Here is a 17,374-nt window from a genome sequence, read left to right as displayed (position 1 = left end):
CCAGTATGCTAATCGGCATTCCCAAAACAGATTTCCCTTTCTCACACCCCCAGTCTTCCAAGATGGTTACATTTACCGTCAGCCGATTAACTCAACCCGTGGATGGGAGATTTATTAGCAGTGCTAGTGTGAGAGAGACTGGGTGGCTCCAGGTGTCGTCGTTATCTTTTAACATGAGAATAATTGAGCCTGAATGATTTATTGTTGTTAACACTTTTACAGCTGTAGTAGGCTAGGCACACCACAGCACAAAATAGTAAGAGCTGAACCATGCTCCCTTGAGATAAAAATCGAGTGTTAGCCATGATGCAGTGATTGAGGGTATCATAAAGCAGGGAGGGGATAAGGTGGGGAAGGATGGGGGGTTTACAACAATGGAATCACCTTGTTAATCATTTATGGCATTTAAACATCTTGTGTATCAATTGATTCCTCCTGCATGTACTGTTCTGCCCCCCCGAGTTACCTCCTTTATACCTGAATATATTCAAGTCTGTTCAGTTCCTGCCCCAAAGGTTTGGACAGCAAAGGGGGAAGGTGCTGTCAGGTTTAGTGTCTGTTGGAATCAATGAGCAGTGATGACTGGCCAGATTTAGGACTTAGTTTTCCCTTGCCTGGCACCTTGTGCAGTCATATGCACCTGTGCAGCATGTTCCCATTCCGACCTGGTAACATTTCACACTCCTCCTGCACTCGCTTTGCGCACAAGTAAAGGGTGACCATGGGTGCCAGCCAGTGAAGAATCAGACCCTCTCTCTAAAGGAGGGGGAAAGTTGAGACAAATATGGCTTTAAAAACTGGCCCATGGCTGTGGTGATCATTGAATGCATTTAGAATAAGGAAAATTAAAGCTCATGTTCATTGAGTGGTTTCAATTGATTTCCAGAGCCCATCCCAGCTTTCTCCTCCAGGGAACGAGATGGCTTAGACTCCGACGAAGCTCACCTGTCCCCACAGGCTGGAGGTCTAATTCGCCAGCTTCTGGATGAGGACAGCGATCCAATGCTGTCCCCTCGTTTCTATGCCTATGGGCAAAGCCAGCAGTACCTGGATGATACAGAAGTGCCTCCCTCCCCTCCTAACTCCCATTCATTCATGAGGTAGGTGGTGGTTTCACAGCGGCCATCTGAGCTGCAGGCTTTGCTCCCAGCACTGCACAGTGGCAATGAGCAGCATCTCGTTTAGCAAGATAATGCCATGTAACCCGATGTGTGGGTGGGGCTGGTGATCCCCACCGACAGAAGCCTCCTCGCTTGCTATTGCAATGATTTCTAGAAGTGGCTTCCAGGTTCATGCCTGAATACCCAGGATACTTCTGTCACAATAAGGAAGCTGCCATATCTTGCTGCAGCGTGTCTGTCATTACAGAGAGGCAGTGGACGCCTGATTGGATCCCAGCTCTGCCATTGACTCTCTGTGTTGCTTTGGAAAAGTCACTTAACTTTGTGTGCCCCAGGTTTCTTCATCTGTGACATGGGAATAATGGTACTTACCCTCCTGTGTAAAAGGCTTTGAGGGCATCCTCAGATAAAAAGCCCAGGTAGTGGCGTGGTGAAAACTGTGTTGTAATCTCCTACATACTAGTCAATATGTATTTTAAGGGATTTATCATTTGGCCATAAAAACTTTCTCCCTGCTGAAATGTGGTCTGAGATTAGAGGGGTTTTTTTTAATGGAAATAATTTGGACCTGGGAGTGTGGAAATTCTGGCAAAGAACAGCAAAACAAATGTAGACACCCCCCCCCTTTTTATTACCAGTTCCACGTCATATAAAATATATTGATATTTTTAAATTCAGTCTTAACAATAGCACATCACAAGCTCCCAATGGTAGCTCATCCCAGGTGCTGTTACTCCTGTTTTAGCATGAGGGCTAAAGGTGAACTTGAGCCACTGCAGAAGTACGAAATACCCTGGAAGTAGCGATGCAAGAGTGGCTCATCATTGACATTCAGGTGTTTTTATTCGGAGCTCCTGCTCTTTGGGAAATGTTTAAACTCTGGACAATGAATAATGTGAGACTATTCCCTCACCTCCCTCTCAGCCTCCCCAAACTCCCCTCCCTTGCAGGAAGCCTGGCTTCTGGAGGGAGGGCCAGTTACCAGTTCTCCATCACATCTCTGGAGTTGGCCAGCTAATCTTCAGGTCTTGTACCTCATTTTAGAGAGCAAATTGGTGGGCTTGCTTTCTCCTAAATTCCCTGCTTAGTTTCTTTGGAATCGCAGCCAGCTGTCAACCTACTCACCTTCAATCTAAAGAGACTTAACACCCCATTTCTTGGTCTCACTGTTGCTGGGATGCTAGCCCTTTAACTACCAATTCCATCACGCCTGAATTTGGCTTCATGATGTCCACGGGAGTTGAATGTACTTACAATCAGCTGTAATTGACCCTCTGTGCATGCAGATGTAAACTGGCTGCTTGCATAGGATCTGACTGCATTCTGTGCTCCCTATAGGAGACGGAGTTCTTCTTTAGGATCTTGTGAAGATGACCGAGAGGATCTGACACCTGCACAGCTGACCCGGAGGATTCAGGGGCTTAAGAAGAAAATCAGGAAGTTTGAGGACAGATTTGAGGAGGAGAGGAAATACAGAGTAAGTTCTTCGCAAGTGAGCATATGTAAGCAAAGGAATAGAGCCCAAGCTGACAAGGTCTTCAGGGGAGATTTTCAGATACAGCCTGAGTACCAGGAAACAGAGGGAGGTGGAGCTGCCACAGAACCAATGGAAAGCACATATTCATGTGTTAGCACCGCCAAGCAAATTCCCTTCCAAAGCACTAGGTGCTGGGAGTACATGCAGGAAGTAATCTAAGAAACTGGTAGGATTTTTATTACCTGTTTAGTAAATCTGCCCAAAGCTGGGAATTGTGTGAGAGAATGGCTAAGTTAAACCTCTTATTGATTGACAGTTGGGCTGATGGGATGCACATCGTGTTTTAGTGAGGGTCTCACTCTGGGGAAAGCAGTAACTCCAGGGTACTCATGTACTCGGGAGGGATGGGGAATGCGCTCCTTGACTCTAGTTCATGCACCCTTGCAAAGTGCTGCTGAGCAGGACATGTGAACTGTACTCCAGTCACTGCTGATGTTTTCTTCTGAGGCACAGGAAGCTTTCTAAGGGAGAAAAGATTCACACCCCCCGACATTTGCTAGTGATTTAACCAGAAAAGGTTAGTTCTGAGACAGTCTTGTCTGTTAGGAAAAGCTGGCACCAGACAGGAAGAGCGCCTTCCTGCATTGTTTGGCAGCTGCTGCAGATAGCAGTGATGTTTCAGTGTTTCTCCTTTACAATATAGTATCTTGTGCTTTCCACGTTCAGCATGCTTTACACATATGAATTAACCCTTCCAGCACCCTTGCATGAGAGTTGTTATCCATGTTTTACAGAGGGAGAAGCTGAGGCAGGAAGTTTTAAGAAAGTAGCCCCAAGCCACAGAGGTCTTAATAAATAGAATTGTGATTGGAAAGCAGAAGTTCCTGGCTCCCTCTGCTATGGCCAAACCTCTGCTGTAGGCAGTAAACTGTTTATACAGATCTTGGTTTGAGGTTCTCTCCCTGCTCTCTTCAGAATGATTTCACTGTGGATTTCTGTTCTCTTCCTCTAGCCTTCCCACAGTGACAAAGCAGCCAACCCGGAGGTGCTGAAATGGACAAATGAACTGGCAAAATTCCGGAAGCAGCTTAAAGGTGAGTAACTGGCAGGGGGAAAATGTCCTAGATTGACTTTGACCTATCTTGAAATGCTTCATGGAGCTATTACCCAGTAACTGAAAATATTCTGTTTTTTTCCATCCCCATCCAAAAAAATCCATCTAGAGTCAAAACTAAAGATATCGGAAGAGGATCTGGCTCCTGTGATGCGCCAGCGGAGCAACACACTCCCCAAGAGCTTCGGGTCACAGCTTGAGAAGGAAGATGACAAGAAGCAAGATCTGTCCGATAAATCTGCAAAACCTGCGGTGGAGGTGACCTTAGACTCCATCCAGAAGAAGCTACAAGAAAAACGAGCAGAGACGAACCGGCCTGAGGACATTAAGGTACAGTGCATGCAGGTCAGGTTAGATGTCAGGACTTCAAATACAGTCCTGTAATGCACAGCTGTATGACAGCTTCTGAAATCCATGCAAGATCTTGCAAACTGCTGAGTTTAGAATCTAGTGATATTGATATATGTATAACATACAGCGTTTTTAAAGTAGTTTTACTTTTCACTGGAGCACTGTAACATACATTTTTGTCAAATAATCTTTAATTATGATACTACATTGGTCTTGCTTAGTCTTTCTTTCTCTCTCTCTCTCGTTTTCCTGTGGTATCTCTCACCAGAGGGTTGAAGTACAGAATTGATCATTTAGATTCTCAAAGAACTATCCACACTGACTTTCATAATGGATTTTGTTCTTTGCCTCTCCCAGGTTCCAAGAAGTGTTTGAGGTGCTTTTGTTTGTGGGTTCCCCCTTCTCATGTTTGGGTTTCCCTATCTTCTGTTATGACGGGAAGGTTTAGGCAAACCACGTGGGTCTTTTTGCACTCTCTGAAGATGGGCATGCTTTGGCTTAGTCTTATCTTTCCTGCTAGCTCGTTCAAAGTCGATTGCCCTTGTCTGAGGGCACTTTATCTCCACTCTTAGGAGTTTCATATCTGGACCTGTTAGCTACATGGTTGTCTTTGAGGGTGATTGGCAGAGAAGCGGTCTCAATCTGATGTAGCTAGTTCCTGAAATGTTGATAGCCTTGTACATTAAGGCCTTGAGTTCGCTGACATGTCAACTAAGCAAAACCTTTTTTTGAAAAACAAAAATGTAATCCCTGATGACTGCTTTTAGAAAAGGTGCAGACAGAATTCTCTCATCGCTTTGGATTTGCAGGACAAAAAGCTGCAAACTGAGAGATTTCAAAAGTGCTCGTTCTGTGTGGGCTACTGTAATATTGGGTGCAGTGATGGGACAAGAGGATGAATGGTGTTGGATTCGAAGGGCAAGTGTCTCGTGAAAGACTTACACTGTTATGTCCTCTTACTTCAAAATAAATAATAAACTTTAACAATTATATAGCACTTTACATTGTCAAAGCACGGAAAAAACTAATGAATCCCCTTGATGAACACACAAACCTTTACCCCTGAAATCTAAATGTCATTTAGCTGTAATTTGTTTCCATAGCACATAACATGGGTCCCTTATGTTAACGATTTTTTTAAGTGCATCGCAGGATAAGGGATTCGGGGAAGCAGTGGCAAGTATTGCAGGCTTTATTGCAAAATAATGTGGCTTAATCTTTCAAAGTACAGTAGGAATGCAGATAAGGCTAAAGCTCAGTGTTCTCTGAGTGCAGAAATGTGACTTTTTTTCTCTTCCCCCTCCCTCCATCTTTTATATAGGACATGACTAGAGATGAGATATCAGCTGAGAAAGTGGCTCTTCAGAAAGCACTCTTGTATTATGAAAGCATTCATGGAAGACCGGTACGTACAGCCGCACACATGTAAAATAGTTGCTTGAATTGTCTTCGCCTGTCATAATTAACCTCCCGCCACCTTATAAGTACACTAACACCCACGCTGGTGGGAAAAAAGCGCAATGATTTTGTTAATCAGTCCCAGCCCCTTTACTCAGTGCAATCACTCATCTGGTGAGAAGTGCTTTTAGTCCTGCATTAACTGCAAAGTTTGGTGTCTGTCAGAGCAACAGGCTCTTAATTATGATTGGTATCCCTGAGCCTTGTCCTGGTGGAGGCTGGCTGGATGTAAAGGGAAACTCATTTGTGACGCTGATAATATGAGAGAGCAAATTCATATGTCACCTTTCTGAGACCGTTGTAACAATTGTTTAAACAGTGCACACCTCTGGTAAATGCTAAAGTTTTCTAGTTCCACTTGGCCTGCCTTCTGCTGCCAATGTATCCGAAGGTGCCAAGTTGGCAAATTCTCTCTCCCCTTCATTGTGCTGATGCTTTGGAGTCCCTGATCCCTTCTTTTCCCTCACGCCTGAAATATTTGCTTCTCAGCCCGTTGTTCTAAAGCTATTTACTTTAATTTCCCCCTCTCAACACCATCTACATGGCTGCTCAAAGGCCCATGATTATTACTGCCTACACTCAGTCATCTAGGTAATAGACTTCTATTACTGTGTAAGGCACAACAACAAACCATCCCAGGGGAGTGATTTATCTTTCCTGTCTCCTTTCTGAGTCTGGATTCTGCTCTCACAGTGATGAAAATCAGGGGTAATCCCCCACTGAAGTTAATGAATGTACACCCATGTAAAATCAGTGTCAGGGCAGAATCTGGCCTGTTATAATATATTTTTCTTTGTTTTTTATTAGCATAACTGCTTCTTAATTTTTTTAAATAAGCTACTTTTACAACCCAGCAAAACAGAACTAGTAGCAAGGAAGGCTACAGCTGACCAGCTTTCCTGTTTCCAACTACTGGCTTTACTGCAGTGGAAACGTACTGAGAGATCTAGGATAATGTGGACAGTTGGGCCACTTAAAATAAAATAAAAAAACAACAGAAATCAGTGGCGCTTAGATTTTTTGTGTAACTGGGTCTGCGCCGGTGTCAGATGTGCCTGCAGAGGTAGGGACTGAACAGCTATAGTTAAACCAGAGAGTCTGTTTTTGCAGAATTCCTGGAGCCACTCTAATGAAGCAAGAAATTGTCTGTTCTTCATTAGCTGCTGTTTGCCACGTGGCGTGGGCCTGGAATTTCGACCAAAGGCTCCGTTATGCTAACTGTTTTTTCATAGAATTGTAAGATTGGAAGGGACCTCGAGAGGTCATGTAGTCCAGTCCCCTACACTCAGAGCAGGACTAAGTATTATCTAGACCATCCCTGGCAGGTGTTTATGTAACTTCCTCTTACAAATCTCCTTTGAGTGAGATTCCACAACCTCCCTAAGCAATTTATTCCAGTGCTTAACCACCCTGACAGGAAGTTTTTCCTAATGTCCTACCTAAACTGCCTTTGCTGCAATTTAAGCCATCAATCCTTAGAGGTTAAGAAGAACAATTTTTCTCCCTCTTCCATGTAACAACCTTTTATGTTCTTGAAACCTGTTATCATGTCCCCTCTCAATCTTCTCTTTTCCAGACTAAACAAACTCAGTTTGTTCAATCTTCCTTCATAGGTCATGTTTTCTAGACCTTTAATCATTTTTGTTGCTCTTCTCTGGATTTTCTCCAATTTCTCCACATCTTTCCTGAAATGCGGTGCCCAGAACTGGACACAATACTCTAGCTGAGGCCTAATCAGTGCAGAGTAGAGCGGAAGAATTACTTCTCGTATCTTGCTTACGACACTCCTGCTAATGCATCCCAGAATCATGTTTGCTTTTTTTTTTGCCACCGTGTTACACGGTTGACTCATATTTAGCTTGTGATCCACTATGACCCCCAGATCCCTTTCCGCAGTACTCCTTCCTAGGCAGTCGTTTCCCATTTTGTATGTGTGCAACTGATTGTTCCTTCCGAAGTGGAGTACTTTACATTTGTCCTTATTGAATTTCATCCTATTTACATCAGACCATTTCTCCAGTTTGTGTAGATCATTTTGAATTTTAATCCTATTCTCCAAAGCACATGCAACCCCACCCAGCTTGGTATCAGCCACAAACTTTATAAGTGTACTCTCTATGCCATTATCTAAATCGATAATGAAAATATTCAGAGATATAGATAGGGACCACACATCTGGAAGAACCTCTAGTGATGGGTAAGGAGCCTCCATTTCCTCTGCACACTTAGGGATTCTTTTTCCAGTCCAAACCTTATATTTTTTTATTTTTTACAAAACATGGGAGTTTATCCTCTTTGAAGTGGCATTAACTGACGGTTCGGTTCTCCCCCTCAACAGGCACCTTCTCATGTTGTTTTCTAGCCTTTAAGGACAGCATGGTCCAACAGCAAAGCAGTGCCAGGGCATTCTACCCATTTTTAGGTCCCAGCATAGCCTAGGCAGGGAGGATATGATCCTGATTCACTACTGCATTACTCTGTTTTGTGCCCTTGTAACACCATTAAAACCATCTAGTTACAGACAATAGTTCACAGTTTACAAAGCAATGCTGACTGCACCAGCTAATGAATGTAATCACATCAGCATGAAACCCAATGAAGACAGTGGTGAGCCTGGCCTTGCGAGTCCTGTAAATGGGTGGTGTATCTCTGGGCTCCGTACTGCTGGTTACATTCCTCCCTTCTATCCAAAACACCCAACCAACCCTGACAAAAACACCTTTGGGGGGGGGGGAACCTATCCTGAAAAGAATCCACCTAAAACAAAACAGCAAAAAAGTAAATTAATAAAATCTAAACTATCCGAAGTGCACACCCTACCCCAAGCAGAGTTTTTACACGAGGGACTTTTCTATTGCTATCAGTTTTACATGGAAGGTACTCAGATACTACCGTGATGAGCAGCACTTTAAAATCCTAATGTCGGTAGATAGAAATGACATCACAGTCAAAGGCCCTGCCCTAAGAGCCTCCTAATGTAAACTTAGAGCCAAGATACAGTAGTGAATAAAATGAAGAGGATAAACTACATGGTCATGTGAAATATTCTACTTGTTGTTTTCCAATCTCACCCACAAGATATTAAAGATACAGAAACCCATTTAAGCAAACGATTCTGTAGAAGTGTAGAGCTTCACTTTCTCATACACCCCTCTTAGCTAGTGTCGGTTTAAATCTCCCCCTCTCCTCTCCTACATTCTGCCCAGTCATCACAAGGGAGTTTTACTCCCTAGCTTTGTTCCAGAAGATGAGCTGGAGAGTAAAATGAGCAATTCTATGCTAACAACTTGCAGGCAGCTTAGGGGAGAAAGTGCAGAGGAGGGTCATTGCAATGTCATTTTACATAGGGGCTGTAGATCAGCATGCTTGGGGAGGGGCCTCCAAGGGAAGGCAGTTAGTCATCACAGCTCCTTTCCCTTGTTCCTAGGTCAAAATGATCACCCTGTTCTGGGATCCCAGACACAAGACTGTGGGTGTGAGCCCTGTGCTTTTGGCCACGAGTACAGACGTGGTCACAGACACAGACTGCCTAGTGTGTGTGTGGTGGGGAGGAGGTTGTGACGAGGACAAATGAATACTAGCTTGAGCCTAAATTCTTAACCTCGGATTAACCACATTACAAAAGCACCACACAGCTGGAAGTTACACCAAGGATTGGAAGAGCAGGGCTAAAGGTACACTGGCAGGTCAGAGTGGCAAAGTTCATGGAGTATCAGGGTTAGAAGGGACCTCAGGAGGTCATCTAATCCAACCCCCTGCTCAAAGCAGGCCCAATCCCCAGACAGATTTTTACCCCAGTTCTCTAAATGGCCCCCTCAAGGATTGAACTCACAACCCCGGGTTTAGCAGGCTAATGCTCAAACCACTGAGCTATCCCTCCCCCCATACTAATATCAGGACCATTGCCGTTAGCACACCGTTCTTTTGAACCCAGATGAATGAGGGTGCAGGAGCATACATTACAGACTAGAGTATCTGCTGCCAGACTCATGGTCCCATTCTTTCTTGCTTTTCAGGTAACAAAAAATGAGCGCCAGGTGATGAAGCCTTTGTATGACAGGTACCGCTTGGTCAAACAGATCCTCTCCAGGGCCAACACCATCCCTGTTATTGTGAGTACAGCACTTCTCTAGGGGGGGTTGCTTTGGTTTGGTGAGGGAGCTTTTTTGGCGGGAGGAGGACAGGAGAATCACACGTCTGCACAGTTACAGAGGCCCAACCTCCCTGGTCACCAAAGAACCGAGTACCTGAACGACTGCAAGTCAATGATACCACAGCAGCTGGGACTAGTGACGAGCTGGTCAAGGACTCTATTGCCCCAGAGCTGGATGTCGAGCACTTTTCACCTTCTGGTGCTCCTCCTTCCACTGGGTTGCTGTTGATTTTTCATTACATGGTTTTTGACTAAGGCCTCACTTCCTTTTTCCCTCAACATCATAGACTCGGTGTTGGTTACTTACATTGGCAGGAACAAAGACATGTGTCTTGCCTACGCTGCTGAGGAGCTCAACTGCACCAGCAGCCAGCCTGCCCAGTTTGTCTGAAGGCGAGGACAGGACAGGCAGTCTCCCAGTCCGCAACACTTACTAGCAGAATACACAAATGGCTGCTGCTGCTTTCTGAGTTGATGCAAGGAGTGCTACCACTTCCACAGAGTCCCACACATCTGTCCTGCAGGCCCATTGTCATCAGCTCCATGGACATGCTTTTATCTTCAGTGACCCAAATTTGAAGCTCCTTGCGTCACACATCTGGTATTGCGCTTGTCACTGGCCTTAAAATTATTGTACTATAAAACGCATATGCACACTCATTTCGCCCTGCCAGTGAAAGTAAGCTGTTTTATATTGGTTTCTGCCTGCTCTTTGTTTCACGAATGATCCTTTGTCCTTTCACTATTGCCAGGCCATGCTTGTGTCTTGGCAGCTGTTTTAACAGGGTGTCTGTTCAGAAGAACAGACCGGCGAAGTGTTACTAAGAGCAGTCAGACACACTGGCAAGCACGCTTTTCTGGGCGTTCTCGGCATGTCCTGCTGTATTTTTTAAAAAAAAACTTCTGGAATCACTATTATGATTAGTCCCCTGTGTGAACTAGATACGTAAGGCTAGCAAGTAGAAGGAAGCCATCCAACCCAGCAGCCAGCTTCTCCAAGGAGCTCAGTTCCCATTCAGGCACCAAAATGAAATGGCCAGAATTTCAAAAGTGCTCTGTCAGCCCCCAGCAGCTGCCATTGAGAACAATGGTGCATGTCTTTCCCCACCTCTCTGAGAACAGTGGGAGCTCCTGGGGGCAGAGCACCTTTGCAAATCCAGCCATGTCAATTAAGTGCCTAAATGGGAACTGTGTTATTGAAAGTCTGGCCTCGGTCGTGAGTGCTGAGCGCTTTTGAAAATCGGCCCAGTGGAGTTTTGCAGGGCATACAGCGTAGCTGCAGAGAGCCACATGTTGTCTTTATACATCTATGGGGTTGCTTTTTTTTTTTTCCCCTTCCTTAAAGCATTTATTTTCCCGCTCATGCACAGCTCGCCCTTCCATGCATAGCGTTGTGTTTGCCTGCACTTGGCACTGATGTCCATTGCTAAGCAGCGACTTGAAAAAAAACAAAACCTTTCTCTGCTTCAAGGTTTTCGCCAGAGGTTTTTTCCTTTTTAAGAAGCAGTTTTCTTATGATGGTCTGGATGAGCTAAAAGAGTCATGGAGATGAGAGGAGAGCAAGAGAACAGGTGGTGGAGGAGAAAGGGGTTCACAATGTAACCTACTTGTTAACACCTGTCACAGGGTTCCCCCTCCAGCAAGCGGAGAAGCCCTTTGCTGCAGCCAATTATCGAGGGCGAAACAGCTTCCTTCTTCAAGGAGATAAAGGTGAAGACCTCCAGCTGCTAACTAATTGCTCAGTCTGCATCAGTTTCCCCTTCCCACCAATAACAGAGAGAGATTGATTTTTTTCATTAGTATTGATTCTTTGCAGTGTCGCCAAAAAAAAAAATCAGTAGCTGCTTAAGCCTAGCCAGTTTTGAACAAATCCCTCCTTTAAGTTACTGCAGATCAGCCTACAGTATTTCCTTGGCTTTGTGTTTTTCCTCTCTACACGTATTTTACTTGGTAAAAACTTCACGATTATTGGTTGCACCTCTGCTTTCTTTTGCTTTTGAATAGTCCTCACCAGTTTTTTGCTGTTCTTTTTCTCTCACCAAAGCTCTGAGGCTTTTATGCCACACCATGGCTGGGTTGGGCTTTCCCAGAACACGAATAGGTTATAGCTAGCACACCCATATAGGTTATGGACATTTACCCACCCCTGTTCACCTCCTGGCTGTGTTCGGTTCTTATTTTACACTTTGAAACTACACTTCTCGAAGCAGAGTAAGTACAGCTTAGTTACGTTCGTGAATATTTGATCTGGTTTGTTTGGCTGGATTTTTTTTTTTTCACTCTGTGCAGCCATGGGTTGGTATTTCTCAGTGTTAAGCACTGATGTGAAAACTTTGGGCCAGATTCATTACTGCATGTGCCTTAAATAGTTAACGCCCTAGGGATTAATTTGGTCCATATTACTTTTGTCCAAGAAAGGTCCAATCACCAGCACCATGGGGCTTAGCATATGACACAATTATCTGCATGCTTTTTATTGCCATCACAGTATGAACAAGAGAAACATGCTGCAGTGCATTCTGATTTCATGCTCATTTCTCTGTTAACCATCCAAAACTGGGTAATATTGCAGATACCATGAACTAAATATTCTTTAATTATAATTATTGCAGGCTAAATATTAATTGCATATATGAAGTACATATGAATTAAGGTGAAGTTACAATATCATACATGTTAAGTGGCTTTGTGTTTACATAGCTGCTTATCCCTCAGTGAATTGTTCTTAATATTTAATAGATAATTGCTGAACCAAGCCTGAATTAAGTGCCCTATTCTTTTAAAGTGTCCTCTAATTTTACACCACCAATTTTGCGCTGCTATTTCTTTCCAACTCCAGGTGTGATTGCAATATGTGTAGACATACCCGAGCTAGCTTTAATCTAGCAGCATGGGTACCAGCAGTAGTGACGTTGTGGCTATCTGCCCAAGGGCTTGTCTGCACTTAACACACTCCAGCGGCAGAGCTGGGTCGCAGCCGCACTTCAGTGTAGACCATACCTACGCCAATGGGAGGGGTTCTCCTATTGTCATAGATAGTCCACCTCCCTGAGAGGTCATAGCCAGGTCAATTCATTGGAAAGTTTGTTCACTAGGAAAACTGATGCACTGTAGTATTGGGTTTAAAATTGTGTATTTGTAATTGTGTATTTTAGAATGTTTTAAGGTGCTGGGAGCTCCAAATAGATGCCCGCAAAGATGAAAAAATAACTAAAAATTAATGGATTGCAGATGCAAATAGTCACATGCGGTTACAGTCTGATTGGCTGCAGAAGTGAACTGATTGTGGGAACAAAATTCAAGGCCAGGTCGAGGCCCATTTAAAATCATGCTCCTACGTGTCTGTCAGCCATTTCCAGTTGAATTCTCACTAAAGAGCCTTCCGATTCGCTCCCTTCAGTTCAAGGAGCTGAAATCTTTGTGGATGGTCTGTGACTATAAATTGTAATCTGAGGCACTAATGCCCCGGACAAGTGACAATTCTGTGCTGTGTCTGATGGTGTCTGGTTCCAGTTGGCAAAAGCTAGTTAGCATGTTTTTTGAATCGCACTGCTCTTTGGCAGTCGTGACAGCGAGTACAGTGCAGTTAGAAATGGAAAAAGCCACCTGAACTAGCCCCACTAGGATAGACTTAATTGACATAATATCCACAGCCCTCTAGAGGGGGAGGGGTCCGAAGTAATCCGTTTTAAAATTTCTCTCCCTATGGCAAAGGAGAGTAGCAGACACTCCCAGACATCTGAGCGGGCGCTGTTGTCACCTTCTGCGTTCTTCATTGCTTTTATCATAGCACATAGGGCTAGTGTGCACAGCACCCTGTACCTGAATGCAGAAACCCACGCACTGCTCTATGAATTAGCCAGCAGGATGAGGTGTGAGAACAGTACACAACCGAAGGCACTGGCAGTCATTCTTCCTTGGCCTAAGTTTTGTAACTGGCAGTGAAACTGTGCCATGGTCTGTCTCTAGAAAAGCTTTAAAATCTAATCATCAGAAATCACGTTATCTTTTACCTGTTCCCTGCTGTTTTCCTTCTGATGTTTTCAGGTTTCTGTTTTTATTTAGTTTGTCCCTGACTAGCCAGTGGATGCTACATCTGTCGTCATTCTCAGTTTGTGGCTTCAGATTACATTTCCCAGGGAAAGGCCACTGACCTCATAACCACAAGACTACGGGCAAATCCAGACCTGGTATATTCTTGGCCATTTACACATGATTGACCTCAGTGGATTCTGACCTGAGTACACAAGCTCTGAATCTGGCTCTGTTGCTTCCTTACTGAATGAAGCAGAAGGAGATCTAGGTTTGAAAGGGAGAAAGATCTTATAGAAACAATTGAAATATTAGCAAAGGGAACACAGGAGAAACGGCAAAGGAAGTGGCTCTTTTTGGCCCCAATTCAGCAGTGTGTTTTAGCATGTATCATTTCCTGCAGGACTTCACTGGGACTGCCCAGGAGCTCATTAAACCTAGAGGTGTCCGTCAGCACCTTGCTGAACCCGGCGTGTCAGTCCCTGTTTAAAATATTTCTTACCTATCCTATTATTTATTTCTTTTATCTCATTTGCTGTCCCTTGCTACCTATATTATGGCATACAACTGGCTTACAGCAACTTAGCTTGATGTGAGAGGAGGACAAGGCTCAATTGTTTAGAAGCCGGAACAAAGTCTGAGCAAATAACTCAATCCCAGAACAGGTTCCTCTTTGGGAGCGCCAGGTTGTGGGTGTGTAGTTGGGTGTGCAGAGCCCTTCACATTGTATAGCCATAAACAAAGGGAGCTTTCACTTAGCCGGGCCCCCAAGTGCATCTTGAAGGAAATGCTCTCACTAAAGTATTTCAGCTTTTTAATGTTTAGCATTGTATTTTTCCAGACAACAAACAATCCATCTGGGGACAGAACTGGTAACAGATCAAGTCAGCAACAACTGCATTTTACACACTCTCACACTCACACACTCTCTTATTTATATATATATATATATATATTTATATATATATATATATATATATAAATATATATATATATATATATAAAATTGAAATTCTGGGCTGAGTTCAGTGTTCCAGTTTAATCCAGATAGACAGTCTAATTCTTGAACACTTCCATTGGACTGAAATATCACAAACCTTCCCTTTGTAACTCCTTGTTGCAACACAAATCAGTCCTTTAGCTCTCTGGTTCTGACAGGTTCCTTGCTGTGTTCTATCCTCACCATATGTAAAAGTTATCGGCAACATGCCAAGTGCTACGGAGCCTTTGCGAGGCATCCACCACAGGAGAGGTTTCATGCAAATTAACGTGGCAGCTTGTGGATTTGTCACAACTAAATTACTGATGGGCTTAGGTGTGGAAGACGCTGGCACCATTGAGACATTGTGTCCAATAGTTGTCAAGTTTGGAAGTACTTGTAGCATAATCAAGAACGCTGTAAACAAATGAACAAACAATAGCAGGCTGCCAAGAATTCTGATTTTCCTTCATCATGGTGATTCTGCCGCACTTTGTCTCACTAACAAAGCTGAATTTGTGGTGGTGGTTTCTACTAATAATGGGTAGGGGCTCTGTGTGTGTTGTGTGGGAGGGGGGTTACTACTGATACTTCAGTGCACTGTAAATCTTAGAGCAATTAAGGTGCTGTCTCTGTCTATTGACCGCTTTCCATATCTGTAGCCCAGTGCTTGTGGTGAAAGAATATAATATGTGGGTTGTGTCTGCAGAGAGAAGTAGTAACCTCTTGTTATGAGGGCTCTGTCTCTCTTTCTGTAGGAGGAAGAGGAGGGTTCCGACGAGGACAGCACCGTGAAACCAGATTTCATAGTCACCCTGAAACCAGATTTCAGCGTGCGGAGTTTCCTGGATCAACTAGAAGATGAGGCTGATGGCTTCATTTCTCCAGTGGATGATAAGATGCCTTCAAAGAGCAGCCAGGACATGGGGCTGTCTACCCTCCATGCTGCTTCTATGTATGTCAGGTTTCTTGTACTATACCAAGTGTGGGCCTAGATGCAGCAAACCACAGCATGTGCTTAAATCTCATTGAAGCCAAAGGGACCTTAGCACATGGTTAAAGTTAAACACATGCTTAGTTGTTTTGCTGATCAGTGATGGGACTGTTCACATTCTTAAACTTAAGAGTCATGTCAATTTATTAGGGAGTGTTTGTAGGATTGGCTACATATATTTTGGTAGAATTACTATACCACTCCCATTTTAATTTTCTATGTAATTTTTATATCTGTACTTTAACCCTACAGGCCAGAACTCTTAGAGCAGCTCCAAGAAGTCAGGGAAGAGAAAAAACAGATCAGAAAAAAGTTGAGAGAATTTGAAGATAATTTTTTCCGAGAAAATGGAAGGTATTTTTCTAATTCATCCATCTATCTCTATAACTACTGCCAGTAATACTTACTGAGAGCAAAAGGCTCTGAAAATAGAAAGTGCCCTATGTATGCTACCAAATTAATCCTCACTTTGTTATCCTCAATTTGTTGATAGGGAAGCTGGGATACAGAGCATCTGTTCCAAGGCCAATTGAAGTCACTAGGGGTATGTCTATACTACCCGCCGGATCGGCGGGCAGCATCGACCCCCGAGCGCTCTCTCATCGATTCCTGTACTCCGCCGCCACAAGAGGCACAGGCGGAGTCGACGGGGGAGCGGCAGCAGTTGGCTCACTGCAGTGAAGACACCGCAGTGAGTAGATCTAAGTATGTTGACTTCAGCTACGTTATTCACGTAGCTGAAGTTGCATAACTTAGATCGACCCCCACCTCCCCCAGTGTAGACCAGGCTGACAGTCTTCCCATTAATTCTGTGAGACACAACACATTGAGGTTAAGAGTAAAATTTTCAAAAGCACCTAAATCCCATGAGGAGTTAGGCTCCTAAGGGACTTGGGGGTTTTGAAAATTTTGCCCTAACACAGCAATGGAGCCAAGATGAAAACCCAAGTGTTCCAAGCTCCCTCTCATATGCTCAGAGTAGTAAATCACATAAACCATAAGATAAAATCTAGAGCCAACTCATGGACTGACTCCTAGGAATGTAATTCTTTGGGACAGAATCAGGGCTTTGGAGCGGAGCCTGGAGCTGGAGTGCAGAGCAGCTCCGGAGCAGTGGAGCTGCAGGTTTTTGCCTGGAGCTGGAGCACAGCTCCAAAGCCCTGGACAGAACAATAATCTTGTCTGAAGGGACACTATAGAAATGTATCTCTCTATCCCTCCCTCCCATCTGTGGGTCTGTGCAAACACTACTTTGGTACTTAATGGGTAACTCATGGAATAAATTAATGTTCAATAGCAGCACAGGAAAACAATGCAACAAGAGGTGTAATCATCTCTCAAAAAGAAATGTGAAACTCAGTAGTTAAATGTGTGTGATTTCTTGTAACATATTGTGTATATGAAGAGTCTATTCCATATCTGAGTCTCCATAATGAGAAATAACATGCTACATCCTAGACTTTAGAGATTCTGGATACTGAAAATATCTAGGGGGAAAGATGGTCCCAGTGAACGCAAGGCTAGGCCTACTTTGGGGAGGGGCTCAACTAGGCTGACCAGACAGCAAGTGTGAAAAATCGGGACAGGGGTGGGGGGTAATAGGAGCCTATATAAGAAAAAGCCCCAAATATCGGGACTGTCCTTATAAAATTGGGCCATCTGGTCACCCTAGGCTCAACTGACATCATAAACCCT

The 17,374-nt window shown here is 44.0% G+C and overlaps 1 protein-coding gene across 12 annotated transcripts in view; it reads left to right on the top strand.

The window, feature by feature from the left end:
- FAM13A (family with sequence similarity 13 member A) overlaps positions 1 to 17,374 on the top strand; it is a 208,120-nt gene that overhangs the window by 182,611 nt on the left and 8,135 nt on the right. For 11 of the 12 annotated variants that reach the window (XM_039540440.1, XM_039540441.1, XM_039540442.1 and 8 more), the window contains 9 exons: positions 887 to 1,100; positions 2,460 to 2,598; positions 3,611 to 3,692; positions 3,822 to 4,042; positions 5,385 to 5,468; positions 9,538 to 9,633; positions 11,301 to 11,384; positions 15,444 to 15,640; positions 15,932 to 16,033. In XM_039540440.1, coding sequence (XP_039396374.1) covers positions 887 to 1,100; positions 2,460 to 2,598; positions 3,611 to 3,692; positions 3,822 to 4,042; positions 5,385 to 5,468; positions 9,538 to 9,633; positions 11,301 to 11,384; positions 15,444 to 15,640; positions 15,932 to 16,033 — 1,219 coding nt within the window. The remainder of the gene's footprint in view (positions 1 to 886; positions 1,101 to 2,459; positions 2,599 to 3,610; positions 3,693 to 3,821; positions 4,043 to 5,384; positions 5,469 to 9,537; positions 9,634 to 11,300; positions 11,385 to 15,443; positions 15,641 to 15,931; positions 16,034 to 17,374) is intronic. The other variant, XM_039540438.1, reaches the window with a different exon arrangement.

The sequence above is a fragment of the Mauremys reevesii genome, linkage group 5 (assembly GCF_016161935.1).
Source record: "Mauremys reevesii isolate NIE-2019 linkage group 5, ASM1616193v1, whole genome shotgun sequence".
Taxonomy (NCBI): Eukaryota; Metazoa; Chordata; order Testudines; family Geoemydidae; genus Mauremys; species Mauremys reevesii.
The sequence above is the reverse complement of the archived record's forward strand: the minus strand, read 5'-3'. Positions and strand labels throughout refer to the sequence as shown.